The sequence below is a fragment of the Drosophila sulfurigaster genome, chromosome 2L, assembly GCF_023558435.1.
Source record: "Drosophila sulfurigaster albostrigata strain 15112-1811.04 chromosome 2L, ASM2355843v2, whole genome shotgun sequence".
NCBI lineage: Eukaryota > Metazoa > Arthropoda > Insecta > Diptera > Drosophilidae > Drosophila > Drosophila sulfurigaster.
This window is the reverse complement of record NC_084881.1, coordinates 11,193,214-11,207,776: the sequence shown is the minus strand read 5'-3', so window position 1 is coordinate 11,207,776 and position 14,563 is coordinate 11,193,214. Positions and strand designations below refer to the sequence as shown.

The 14,563-nt window shown below is 39.1% G+C and overlaps 1 protein-coding gene and 1 long non-coding RNA gene across 7 annotated transcripts; one reads left to right on the top strand and one right to left on the bottom strand.

Annotated features, from left to right (window-relative positions):
* The first annotated feature begins 801 nt into the window (after positions 1–801).
* LOC133850277 (uncharacterized) lies at positions 802–2,319 on the top strand. 6 transcript variants are annotated; one of them, XR_009895617.1, is made up of 3 exons: positions 802–957; positions 1,025–1,408; positions 2,196–2,319. It is a non-coding gene; the product is annotated as an uncharacterized LOC133850277 (long non-coding RNA). The 6 variants fall into 6 exon arrangements; XR_009895615.1 differs by having other exon boundaries at positions 2,187–2,319; XR_009895618.1 differs by having other exon boundaries at positions 1,025–1,417; positions 2,218–2,319.
* Positions 2,320–5,119: 2,800 nt separating this feature from the next.
* Positions 5,120–7,678, bottom strand: LOC133850472 (mucin-2). Its single transcript, XM_062286575.1, is given in 3 exon segments — positions 5,120–6,269; positions 6,272–7,524; positions 7,589–7,678. Coding segments are annotated over 3 exon segments (2,238 nt in total). The 5' UTR covers positions 7,605–7,678; the 3' UTR covers positions 5,120–5,300.
* Between the last annotated feature and the right edge of the window lie 6,885 nt (positions 7,679–14,563).

The following is a 14,563-nucleotide window of genomic DNA, read 5'->3' as shown; positions in this document are numbered from 1 at the left end:
AGCGGAAGCTACTTGTTGGGTTAATGACGTCGTAAAAAGTGCTGCAGCTGCTGCTGCGTGAACTGACACCGTTAGCTACTGGAAACCCTCGCAACGAACTACCTGGTATAATAATTATCCGCAGCTTTTCCTTCTTCTCCAGCTCGCTTTCTCTCTGTCTCTCTTTCACTTGTTCTCTCATTCTCTTGTCTCAGCTCAGATTGCAGTCTGTACTGGTTACAGTTGTGCTTAAAGATGCTGCCAGCGAACAGATAACAAGCAAGAAAGCGATGGACCAAATGATGTATACGATAATAGTGATGCTACGACGGCATTGCTCGTGCTTTTGGTATTAATTCCTTTCGTCTCGACTTGGGGCCAATAAATCTCAAATAATTTAACACGCAACTAAAGGAATTTTAGTTTTTCCACAGAAAACAGAAACATTTTTGCTATTTTATAATTGTTGATCAGACATGAAAATTCGTATTTTACTTTAGGCGAAAAATAAGAAATTATTAAATTAAGAATATTTTTGAAATACTTAACTTTTCATTTTATGTTTTTATTCATAATACAGAAAGAAAAAATTATATTAATATTAATTTAAAGTAAGTAAAAAAATATTTGCTGATCTATGCACATTTTATAAATTTATAGAATTATCTATAAATTATTATGTAAAATTTCAAATTCTTTGAAAATGTTTTCAACAATATATTAGCTAAACTTAAAAATTAAAGTTCTGTTAGATTCCTCTTCAAATTATTGCCTAAAATAATAAAAGCAAGCCTTGTGCTCATGTTCAGTAGGTTATGCTATTGTAAAGAAATTATGTAAAGAAACTCATATTTTATAGAACTTTCGTCTTTGCCACATCAAGTTGAAAGTGCTATAATAAACAACAAAATTATTTCCTCCAACATTTTGGGCTAAACGAAATATTATTTTTATTGTTCCTATTTCTGTGAAGTGCAGGTGAGGTTTGTAAATAAAAAGGCTAAAATTTCATTAATGGGGATTTCAATGCTGAGATCAATTGCAGCACTAAAGAAAGAGAATCATCTTAAGATGTGCGGATTCGGCTGTGGAAGCTACGGCTTTGGACCTTGGGGCGCATGTGGACCTTGGTCAGGTGCCTGTAGCTATGGTCCGTGTGGCGGTTGTGGCCCCTGTGGGGGTTATGGATTCTACGGCGGCTGTGGGCCAATGCGCGGCTGTGGTCCCTCTGGTCCGGCCTGTTGGCCCTTTGGCTTATATACGTGCTGAGCTTTGGAATGAAATTAGGAGCAATCTCGCATCTGAGCACATAATGCCCCTACTGAAAGTTTCGCGGCACTGAAAGATGGGTGTTGCGTGTCTACATGAATCTTGGATTATTGGGTTTTTGGCTCTGTGGCAAAGCAACAAACACCCAACAAAGCACAAGGTAAGCTCTGTGTGGTATTCGTTTCAAGCAGCTCCCCCGTCAGTGGCGTCAGTTTTTGGCCTTGAGGTGTGAGCAATGTTAGCTAGCAAGCAAGGAAGCAGATTGCGGAGCCATTTCGAGTGCTAGGCAAATTGAAAATTGCTTGACAGCCGAAACAAAGCGCAGTGCTTGTGCGTTGCCAATAAAAAATTTTACAATCGCAAATAGAGAAGGTCGAAAAGAGGATGCGGAGCGCGGGCGCAATTCAATAACTCGTGTGCAAAGAGTTGACGTGCGTTGAGCGGGGTTTGGGGTTCGATTGTAAACAAAACTCGTAATTTGAATTCCTTACCGAGGCAAAGTCGTCGCCGTCGTCGATGTCGTGTCGCGTGTGTTGTAGGTGCAAAAGGTAAAGCGGATTTCATTCTCTGGCCCCCGTTGTCGGTGGCAACATGAAAAGCGCCAAAGAAAGCTCAGCTAGCACCGGGACAGGATGAGTGTGTGCGTGTGTGATTTTTATTACGAAATTTTTCGTGCTTTTGTGTTCATTGTTTATTTGACTGTTCTTTTTTTGTGGGATGGGCAGTTGAAGAGAGAGAGTTTAGCACCGGTAAAGCCGCCTGCAGTGCCAGCGAAATTGTACTTTGCTTTATGCCGTATTGCCGTTGCAAATTGCTGGCGCCCTCTGTTGTTCTGTAGCTACGCTACGGGTGGGCCCGCTCGAAAGTATGCTATAAAAATTTGCAATGCGAAATTTCCAACAGCTAACGTTATTAATGCAAATGTGCTTTTACAAAAGTAATCCAAGTTCATTTACAGATTGCTCTTAGACAGTTTTGCCATATGGATCGATGCTGCAGATTAACCTTAAGAATTTCTGTAACTATGGCGTAAGAACAACCACCAATAAAATTGTATTGTCTTGAAGTAAACTGCAATTGTTTGATTTCGTTGCTTGCCTTTCTTAGGCTCTGTTCCAGCTGCTAGTGGTTCTAAGCCCTGTACATGCTAGCTTACCTTGTTTACAAGCCTACTAACCCCCCCCCTCCCTTCACATCTCGTTTGTTTGCTACGCCAACGGCAGTTGACAACATGTCGCGGCAAATGGCTGGCGGCCTTAAATGGCAGCGTGAAGAACACAAGCAAAGAAACTGAAAGTCATGAAAGTCGCTTGCTGTGTTTGTGTGTGTGCGTTTGCTTTTACTTTTTAGCCTTTTGCTGTTCACATTCCTGTTGCGCTTAATGTCGCCTCACGCCCCACGCTCCACGTCTCCCTCCTATCTTCGCTCTTTAGCAATTTTCATGCTGTGTCACGTTATTTATTTCTCTTGTAATTTTTGAGCCTCGCAAACCCTTTCACAGTTTGCGCTGGCAAAAGTTTTCTCCTACTGCCTCGAAATTAACATAAAAGCAACGTTATCACAGTGTGTGTGTGGGCGTGGCATATGTGCATATGTGTGCGTCGTGCCTGTCTCTTGGCTGTTTAATTATTTTGTTAAACAGTCGCAAAGTTACGATAACGCCGTCAAAGTAGGCAACGCCCCACGCGTCTTCATTTTGGGGTCTCCCTCGCTCCTCTCGCTGCTTGTGTCAACCATTTTTATGGGCAAAACATGTTGGCTAAGCCGTTAATACACAATCCTTGGCCGCAACTAACCCCCACAAAGTAATGGACAGGCTGTGCGACAGTTGAGTCGCTCTCTCAATAAGCCTTAAAGCGCATTGTGGTCACTTTTGGATGTCGTTGTTCGCCGCCGCTCTTTTTTTGCTGGTCAACTAAGTCCCCTTATGCTATTTTTGTAAAGCCCATCTCAGGACGCTTGACTTTAATGGCACTTTGACAACAAGAGTTAGGAGGGGAACGGGAAACGGTGACTTGGCAAAAGCTTGGTTGTGAGTGTCACGCATTTACAGAGCGAATACCTTAAATACTTTTTGACTTTTTTTTTGAGCCAAGTGCAAAATATGTCTTCGTCGCAGTCCGCAGTCTTCCCTTTAGTCCATTGCGACCCCACAAATTACTCACCCACAAAGCACATACATACGCATACACACATATGAGTGTGTCATTATTTTCTTTGACGAGCCACAAGTTGGATGGGGTCCCTATGATAATATGCCAACTCCTTTGACTCCTCCTTGGTCAGAGTACAAAAGAGCGAAGCTGCTATTTAAGCACTTTCGGTCCAACGAGGCCAATTTTAGTTCACATTTAAGGCAATCCAAAGTATTATTTGTGTTGGATACTCTTACTTTTCGAGGGAATGACTGCTATAGTATGGAGTCCTAGTCATAAGATTTCAAAAAAAGAATACTTTTAAGCTAATGCAAATGCAAATCTTAAGTAATTTGAGGTTTAACCATTCGTTGATTTCGGTGATTTGTGGGGAAGCATTGAATTGCACTGAACCAAGTAAACAAGTTTATTATGCTTCTTATATATCATTGAAAATTATAAATATGAATCACAGATCTAAAAAATTTTTTTATATTTTACAATTTATTTTAAATTATTGTTCTATATTTTTTCTCATGTTTATTCATTTATGATAAAAATTCCATTACTGGTTTATTAAAAAACATGACGGTATTAATCTTATAACATACGCAAATAATATACTGAAACTTTAAAATATACCTAAAAAGATGTATCGATATTATATTATATGCCATATGTAACATATCATAGTATACAAAATATGCCAAAGTGACAGAATCAGTCTTTTTACATGCTACCCATAGCGTAAAAGGGCATTATAACTTTGTACCGGCAGAATATGTATGTAACAGGCATTTCCGATCCCATAAAGTATATATACTAGCCGAGGCGATATAGCAATGTCCATCTGTCCGTGCGTCTGCATAAAACGTAGATCTTACATATCCAATAACAAATGTGATTTTAAAGCTATAATGTCGAATTTTGATGTTATATTACAACTGTAGTATTTATGATTTATTATGGTTATAATCGAATTAAAATTGTAAGAAGTTATTAAAAACAACTTTTATTGCCAAAAACGCCAACTTTCTACGGGTCTTTGTTGCTTTGGCTGAGAATCTGGTATATTTTGCACTCTGTGGCATATTTCGTACATTATCAACATAACAAATATGGTCTTTGGTATATTTTATTATTTTTGTGGTACATAATTCGGTATATTTAAAGAATAATACTGCACTGTTTTGCTTTTATTAAAAATGGCTTTCTTATTTGTTTTTTTAATAAAAATTGTTTTTAAAATAACTACAGCAATTTTTAATTTGATTGAAGCCAACCCATAACCAATATAGAGATTATTATATGTACTAAAAGCATGAGCTAGCTTCTCATCTAGCTTCTAAATTATGTTTACTATTCGATTGCATTGTAATAATCTAAAATAAACTTTATCTGCAAGCAAAGGTTGAAAGTTTTTGTTTTTATCTCGTAAAGCCTTTGAGATCTAGTGTTTCATACAGACAGATAGAAAGACAAACAAAGCCCTATATTCTCAGCTGTTAACGCTGATCCACTTTACATGGTGTCAGATGACTTCTTCTGCTTGTTATACTCGTATATGTATGTGCATACATTTGAGGAGGCGCAAAATTAAAATAAAGAGCCTTCTATGATATAATATGAGTATCGAATATTTAACTATAATATCTGGAAAGAATTTAAATTTACTTTAATATTAATTTCAAATGTTGTATGTTATATTTTCCCTCGTTAATAAAAAAAACTCTTTTCATTACATTTTTTGACCTGTATTGGCATTTGCATTTCTTTATTTTACATCAATAAATTGAACTCAGATTGAGCGTCGTATACTTAATCAATTAGCATTTAATCTGGTGGATTTTGTCATTTGCATTTTCCTTCTGCATGAAGCGGTTTCTACTGAAGCTTGGTCTCTGTTTCGTCTGCTACCTAAGCCGAGGGCTGCACACAGCGGGTATTCTCGGGCAGATCACAGATGCCCTTCAGGGCATTGAAGTACTTGGAACCACAGCTAACCTGCAGAGGCTTACCGTAGCGACAGATGTAATAGTTGTTGCAGCTCGTCAAGGAAGCCAGCATGAATCCGTCGGGCTTATTGCGGCACACGTAGCTCGTATAGATGTCCATATTCAGCTCACTGGTTGTCGATGACATGTGCATGGGCTGTTGGAAAACTTCTGGCAAAGGACCATTTGGCATGGCTACGGGACGCACTTTTTGGGACGAGTGCACCAACTTGTTAGACGAAGCGACTGTGGGACATTTTGTAGTAACGACTGGAGCACATGGTGTGGTTGTTACCTCAACACAAGGAGTGGTTGTTGGATCCACGCATGGAGTGGTTGTTGGATCAACACATGGAGTGGTTGTTGGATCAACACATGGAGTGGTTGTTGGATCAACACATGGTGTGGTTGTTACCTCAACACATGGTGTGGTTGTTACCTCAACGCATGGTGTGGTTGTTACCTCAACACATGGTGTGGTTGTTACCTCAACGCATGGTGTGGTTGTTACCTCAACACATGGTGTGGTTGTTTTCGTAGTGACTTCGGGAGCACAGGTGGTTGTTGCCTTGGTCGTTACGGTTTTCGTTGTGACTTCGGGAGCACAGGTGGTTGTTGCCTTGGTCGTTACGGTTTTGGTTGTGACTTCGGGAGCACAAGAGGTTGTTGTTACTTCAGGAGCGCAGGATGTGGTTGTTGTTGCCTTGGTGGTAACGGTTTTCGTTGTGACTTCAGGAGCACAGGTGGTTGTTGCCTTGGTGGTAACGGTTTTGGTTGTGACTTCGGGAGCACAAGATGTTGTTGTTACTTCAGGAGCGCAAGAGGTGGTTGTTGTTGCCTTGGTGGTAACGGTTTTCGTTGTGACTTCGGGAGCACAAGATGTTGTTGTTACTTCAGGGCGCAAGAGGTGGTTGTTGTTGCCTTGGTGGTAACGGTTTTCGTTGTGACTTCGGGAGCACAGGTGGTTGTTGCCTTGGTCGTTACGGTTTTCGTTGTGACTTCGGGAGCACAAGAGGTTGTTGTTACTTCAGGAGCGCAGGAGGTGGTTGTTGTTGCCTTGGTGGTAACGGTTTTGGTTGTGACTTCGGGAGCACAGGTGGTTGTTGCCTTGGTGGTAACGGTTTTCGTTGTGACTTCGGGAGCACAAGAGGTTGTTGTTACTTCAGGAGCGCAGGATGTGGTTGTTGTTGCCTTGGTCGTTACGGTTTTGGTTGTGACTTCGGGAGCACAGGTGGTTGTTGCCTTGGTCGTTACGGTTTTGGTTGTGACTTCGGGAGCACAAGAGGTTGTTGTTACTTCAGGAGCGCAGGATGTGGTTGTTGTTGCCTTGGTGGTTACGGTTTTGGTTGTGACTTCAGGAGCACAGGTGGTTGTTGCCTTGGTGGTAACGGTTTTCGTTGTGACTTCGGGAGCACAAGAGGTTGTTGTTACTTCAGGAGCGCAGGAGGTGGTTGTTGTTGCCTTGGTGGTAACGGTTTTGGTTGTGACTTCGGGAGCACAAGAGGTTGTTGTTACTTCAGGAGCGCAGGAGGTGGTTTTCGTTGTTACTTCGGGAGCACAGGTGGTTGTTGCCTTGGTGGTTACGGTTTTGGTTGTGACTTCGGGAGCACAAGAGGTTGTTGTTACTTCAGGAGCGCAGGAGGTGGTTTTCGTTGTTACTTCGGGAGCGCAAGAGGTTGTTGTTACTTCAGGAGCGCAGGAGGTGGTTTTCGTTGTTACTTCGGGAGCGCAAGGAGTTGTTGTTACTTCGGGAGCGCAAGGAGTTGTTGTTACTTCGGGAGCGCAAGGAGTTGTTGTTACTTCGGATGCACAAGTGGTGGTCACTGTTTCAGCGCAAGGTTCAGCAGCAGTGTTGCTACCAATGACGGCGAACGGCGCGACTGTTTGCTTAACTTCAACGCAGCCAGTGTTGTAGTTGACACATTCCTTGATCTTGGCATCGAAGAAGTACGAACAGACAGTCTCGAGAGCGAGACCACTTTGGCACTCGTAGTACTTGGAGCAGCTTCCGGGCACCAAAGCGCGGAATCCATCAGATTTATTCACGCAGACAAAGCGACGATATAGCTGATTGTTCACAGCAGCCACTGAGGTTCTGATGTTGGCAGCATTGCTGACGGTCACCAAAAGGGCCAGACAGGCGAGGACTAGAAGAAGGAAAAATTACGAATTAGTCCTGATAGTGTGTCTTATGTGTGGTCCTCTTTATACCGTAATGGGATCTCATTTTCTATGTAGAAATGAGATTGAGAAGCTGCTATTCCTTGGTTATCGATCGCTGGTAGCAAACTTGTTACAGATGCTTTCCACAAATGACATTGCTCCCAGTGGTAGTCGCTTTTATATGGTAGCTGCAGTGTAGCGATACGCATCTCTGCTACCTTATCTCATATGATAGATAGATAGCCATTTACCTTGATATTGACTGCTGCCAGGGAGGCTGTGCGGTAAGTGTCTGCTGTGTGTTTGATGTCAGACCTACTGGCATATCTTATCGATTACAATTGGTTCGTCACCATTTTTCAATTTATTTAATTGTTTTGTACTCGGAAATGTAACAAAGAGTCCCTTACAAATCTCTATAGTTCCCACTGTACTTCATAGCCAACAGCCCACTGATTTTCTCAGGCTGTGCTTGTGGTCAGTGCCTGGTGACGTTAATTTATCAAAGGAATTTACAATTGTTTAATTAATTAGATGCTTGCCACATTCGTACACACACACACACACACATATGCAAATACTCACTCACTCATCAACTGCACATAGCAGAGCACGAGTTAAATTGAACATATTTGCTGTTGTGTCGAGTGAGCTGGTCAAGTTGAGGGTCAATGCAGCAGCTGAGCCACTGCCAATGGAATTCATCAGCCCTTCCAAAGCATTTACAGCACATTTACTTTAAAGGAATTAAATCTCGAAGTACCAGAACTATTTTATCTGTATCCTCAATGTGGTATGCAATACGAAAAAGTTCAATAGCACTTAAACTTTCAAAATTATATTTCCCTTTATGTACTCTGCTTTATTCATTTATTGTTTGACATTTTAGATGATTACTTCGTAATATACATTGAGCAAATTAATGTAATTAATTCTATCAAAATCATCTTAGATTTCATCTACTTTTAGTAGCTGGTATGGTAATTAAAGAAAAATGCGTACGATATCAAATTTTTTTATTTTTATTGCAATCTATTTTAATAAATATGTTTATGTATTTATTTATATATCTGAAACAATCACGAAATGATTTTCAGTATTATTATTTTGATTCCAGAAGTTAAAAGTATAAATTTTATAATATTATTAATAGTCTTAAGCGGGACCAGCTTTTAAAGGTTGCTAAGGGTATGAACACATTAATTAATTTATCTAAAAGAGTATGTTTACAAACATTATACATAGATGTTGTCAATTGACTTGAATACTTTAGGTTTGAACTTCCTTTCATTGATAAAATATGCGATGCATGGAGGCTGCTGCTTGCTCGTATTTTCTGGAATCCCCATGATAAGAATCAAGCAGAATGGAGCAGATGTAGTACGCCTGATAGTACCCACGTAGTAGTTTGTAATTACAATTAAATTGATAAGGAATCGCAGTGCTTGGCGGGTATATCAAAACTGCGTTGTTTCCGTGACAAAAGTCGTGCGTGTGCGTATTCGAGGGTCTCTCTTGGGGCTTTCTTGGCATGACCATATTTCATGGCACATCAAAAACAATTATCAGAGTCGAGGCTTGTGATTACCATCTACTTGACGGCAACAGGAAACATTACACGAGCCATGCAAATACTTGAGGAAATGCCTACAAATATACAAGAAAGTCTCTACTTTTAACATAAAGTGTATCTGTTATTCGGTTATAAATAAATCAACTTTAATTATGTTTTCATTTGAAAATTTGCTGAACAACTTGTCAACGCTTTTTTTCATTGGAAGAAATTGTTTTTAATATTTACTTGTTGAATCATTTGTGCAGTATAGAAAGCGGAAAAGTTCACAAGAGAAAGAATGACTCGTAATTTTTTATCGGAAGAAACGAGATAGAATATTTCCGATGCGAATATTGCCCATCAAATGCGTAATTTAGACATTAAAATGAAACTAATTAAATTTTTAAAATATTCATAGAAATTTAATTATACAAAAATATATTTTTCGATAGTTGCAAAGTCTCTCAAAAGTAATTAAACTATTAGCTTACATATTTATTTGTTCAATTTAAATAAAATGCCAAAAAAAGGAGGTGGCAAAAAAACAACAACGTTGCTCTTTTGACAGTTTATCCATTACATAAATTTATATCAATATCTAAACAGAAAAAGACATGAAAATTAATTTCAAATTAGAATTCAATTTGGAATAACTACAAATGGCGTACGAAAAATTATCAAACACACATTAAGCGTGGCCAACAACAACAACAGCAACAGCATTGACAACATTGGCAGCAGTGGGAATAACAACAGCAATGACAACAACAACTGCGGCATCGGCAGCAATGACAACAACTTGTTAGGCCATAAAAAGTGTTTGCTATTACCGGCAATTACATTAAAATCAGGCAACAACGACAACAACAAAATCCATATAATAAAACATTTCAACGAAATTGAATTGAATTTCTGTAACGACAACCCTTTCAAGGTGGTCGGCCCCAAACCGCTTCACAGGCGAAAAAAGAGGGGGTCAAAGAGGAGGGCAGTTGGTTTGTTGGGTAACCCAACTGAAGGCAACAACTGTGCAAACATTTTGGGTCAACATTTTTTGATATTGGTGACCGCCTGCAGCGCATTAGCCAAAAACCGTGGACACAGCCAGAGCGAAAGAGTTGGTGTGAAGTAAAGATAAAGAGGGAAATAGATAGTCAAGAGAGAGAGAGAGAGAGAGATAGACAGACTAAAGGCTACTTTTTATCAAAATCAATAGTTTAAAAATTTAAATTCACTTTGGCATGAAAAACTTTAAATTTTTCATACGCTTGCCAGAAGCCAAAGCCAAAGCTAGAGCTGTGCTTGCTTACTTGCTTATTTATGCGACTTTATTTTACACTTGACTAAATGCATTCGATAACACAAAAAGAGAAACAAGTAGAAAAAAGAAACAAAAGAAATCACTTAACCCTTGAGCGACCCCGACACATGCGAAATTGACTTGAATTATCGAATTTCGTATGGGTTCTGCAACTGGGCACGGCCATCGTCTGTCGGGCGACCCTTTTATCAAACTTGAACTCAAGTTCAGGCATCGGCATCGGCACCAAAAACAAGAAACATCTACGAGTGCTAGAGATAGCAATGGGCGACTTTTAGATACCATAGAAACATATTTAATCGGAAATTTAAAATACTTTTCGAAAAAGCTTTGAAAAGATTAAAACAACATAATAAACATTAACAATAGAGATATCTAGTATAATGACTAAATATCGATTAGTTCAAATAGAAGCAAGGATCTATATTCATGAAGAAGATAGAAATAACTGATCCAATAAAAGTTTATATGAAAGTTTTTATATTCTTGAAGTTGATAGATAGAACTGCTAAAAATATCGATCTTTGTGTTAAAATATTTGTAAAAATAAAAAAATCAAAAGTTTTTGAAAATATATTTAACTAAGTACTAAATGTTTTTAAGTTACTATGGAAAATTAGAAAATGTTTGATAACATTTATTTATATCTTCCTTATAAATCACGCAACTCTATGATAACATTTTTAAAGGGTATTGAAGCGAAAGAGCAACAAAAACAAAACGGCGGGCACACATGACGCGTAGCCGAGGGAAACGAGGGGATCAAACGGAATATAAATCAGTTTAATGATTTTTATGCCAGTAAAAACCAAAAGGAAAATACGCACAGCGAACGAGTACGAAAGAGATGAAGAGATTGAGAGAGAGAGAGAGAGAGAGAGAGAGAGAGAGAGCGAAAGAGAGGAGAAGAAGAGACAGAGCGTGGGTTGTGTTTGCATTGCTTTGCTTGCCGCCGGAAGCGGAAGTTGGCGAAGTGTGCGAAAAAATGAAATAAAATAAAAAATGGACGACGCAGGCAGCTTTAAAAGCTGTTGGCATTTCGTTTAAGGCATCGCTGACTTTAAGGCTAGAGATGAGTGCGCCGAACGTTGTACGCCGTAAATCATAAGCAATAAACCGTATTTTGTAATTTCCTTACAGCGCGCAAAAGTGTGAATTAAGTTCAATTGGATTGCCAAGTGCGCTTAGCAATCGAATTACAAGCAAACTTATTGATTTTCATAAATGAGATTTTGGTTCGCATATTTAATACGCTCTCCCACTCCTTCTCTTTCAGTTCAGTTCGAACCCTTTGAGATAGTACAGTCCCCTTTGCGCCGAAGCTGTGACTGCTGCTGTTGCCATATCTCAACGTTTAATTAATGTCACTGACATTTGTCAACTTGAATTTCATAATTTGCGCCTCAAACTCAGCCTACCCAACCACCTGACTGACTCACCAAACCGGCGACCTCAGCACGGCACCTGCAATGACAATCCGCCCCACTCCAACCCCATCCCGATGCTGCCGTCGATGGCAGCTGCTTACCCCATTGGACTGCCAACATTAGTTTCAATAATAAATTAACCTGTAACTCAAACTCGGCTGCTTATCTTGCCATAAGTCAGTCCAAGTCAGTCCCAATGCCTTTTGCACTCCACTGAGTCGCGTACGCAGCGCAAAATTTAGTTAGCAGAGTGCACTCGACTGTATGTGTGTGTGTGTGTGTGTATGTGCTTATAGAGTGTGTGTTGTGTGTATCTGGCATGCAAGTAAATTTATTTCAGCACAAGACAAACTCTACATGCATCCACAGGCGTCTCTTTGCCTCGTCTCTCAATGCTCAATGGCATCTTCCGGTTTCTGCTTCGTCTGCGCCAGGTAACTTCAAGTTGTGCCATCGTGTGTTTAGTTCTTGCTTTCTTTTCAATTATTTATCAGCTGCTTTCGAGGCAAGTAAGCAGTTTAGCTAATGCATGCGAAACAACAATGCCAAGCACGCATAATATCACCGACTGATAAATTCAACCAAAACAAGTGAGCATTAACATCTGACATGCTCTCTGCATAGTAACTGAGCTCCTAATCGCTCGTCCAAGCTCCAAATAAATAGCACAGCTCACGCTTGAGCCAAGAAATTTATTGTGAAATCAGTAATAAATATGACTTCTATTTTCCATATAATTTTCTGTTATTCAACTAGTAATTAACGTGTAAATAACGTTAATATAAAGACAAGAAATACTTTTTATATATATTAATATAATGAAAATACTTGTAAATATATACCAAAGAATATATTTGATTTATCGATATTATACTACATTTAAAACATACTATATAGAACAAAATGTACTTGATTGTGAGTCAAAGCAACTAAGACCCGATTGGAGTAGGCGTTTTTATGGGTATGATGATTTTTTCTATTTTTGTTTAATCTGTTTGAATAGAAAAGTTCAACAAGATTAAGTATTTATAATCGCTGAATCCCAAATGATATGTTAATTTACTTTAACCCCTTATTCTTATAGCTTTAATAGTTTTGCCTATTCAAAAAATGGTAATTTCTTGCTAATGTATTTCGTATTTTAAAATATCATTTTTGAAAGTCGTAAGTAGTAAATGAAACATCAAGTATATCACATACTCATTTGATAAGTAAATCAGTTATTTCCTCCTTACTTCGATGACAACACTGATCAACTGAAGTGATTGCTTCGATATGCAGCACTTATGTTGTGATGTGCTTTGGCTTTCACTTTTGATTTGACTCACATCGACATGTGAGCCATGTGCGTATACTTGATGTTTTATGATTTATGCCAAGTGCGATAACAATATAAATGTATTTTATCCCTGGCGCGAGTCATCAGCATTTACGAGTCACAAAGCAAAATCCCTTTACAATTCGCAGGACGAAACTTTAACGCTGCTCCGTTCCGTGCTCCCCCCCCTTTTGGATCTGTTCCCCTGGCTGGTCCATAAAGGGTCCCCACATCGAGTGCCCAAACACATGAATACATAAAACCGACAAACAAACGTGCTCATATATATGCAGTATATACGAATTCATATGTGTACTTATCTGCAAGTGTGTGTGTGTGAGGAGTGTATAAAAAGTAACGCTAAAATAAAAATAACTGAAATATGCACACACACATACACACACACACAAACAGAGAGACACGCACACACCTTTACGATTGCTGAAGGAGTAAAAATGTAACGGCGAAAATGTACAGCGAAATTTACACGCTAAATGCGTCCCAAAAGAGAGCAAGCCAAAGTCATTAAATGTTGGCCAGGTGGATCTGTAACACGCGGAGACTGTAGGCCCAAAAAGGTTTTACATGTCATTGCGGCATGCCACCACACACACACACACACACACACACACCAATACACTGGCATACCTTAAGAGCGACCCAGAAATTGACATAAATACATAATGAGCAACAATTTCATGTGCTACAACTCCCTCCTTCTCCTCCTTTGTCTCCGCCTCTTTCTCCTCCTGCTTCTTCTCGTTTACTACAAGTTTGTTGTGGGCGTGGCTAAAGTGCGTGTGTGTGTTTCGAGGCTAAAAAAAGCGTAAACTCTTACTTTAATTTCCCGCCGGAATTGGCCCAAGAAAACGCCCGTCAAGACTGTGACTGCGAGCCTGTCAACGTTCTGCCACAGCGCCTAGTTGTATGCAATTAATGTGGTTTTTCAAGAAACTACTTAGAGAAGTCACTCGACTGTCTTCCAGCTAAGCGATACTCTTGCCTTGAGAAAGGATAACGTGTCTATGTCAAGCTAAAGTGCTGTCAATCAATCTGCTAGACAAACAATGTTCCAAGTGTTATTGTGATTGAGTTACAAATAAATTGACATTAATTCAAAAAATGGGGTATTTTTGGATTGTTTTATAAAAGTTTTATTTATTAAGGCTCACTACAAACTGTCGATAATAAATCCAATTTTGAATTACATTTAATGCTAACAATTAAGTTAAGATATTTTTGATATAAATTTGAAAATTACAAAAAGTAAAAATGAAAATTAATGTAGATTACATAAGCAGTTTAATCTATCTCTAAACTTGATTTTTGATCAGACTAAACAAATATGAAATTAAAGAGCTTTTTTTGCTTCTCTGATTTCAATTTAAGATTGAACACATTC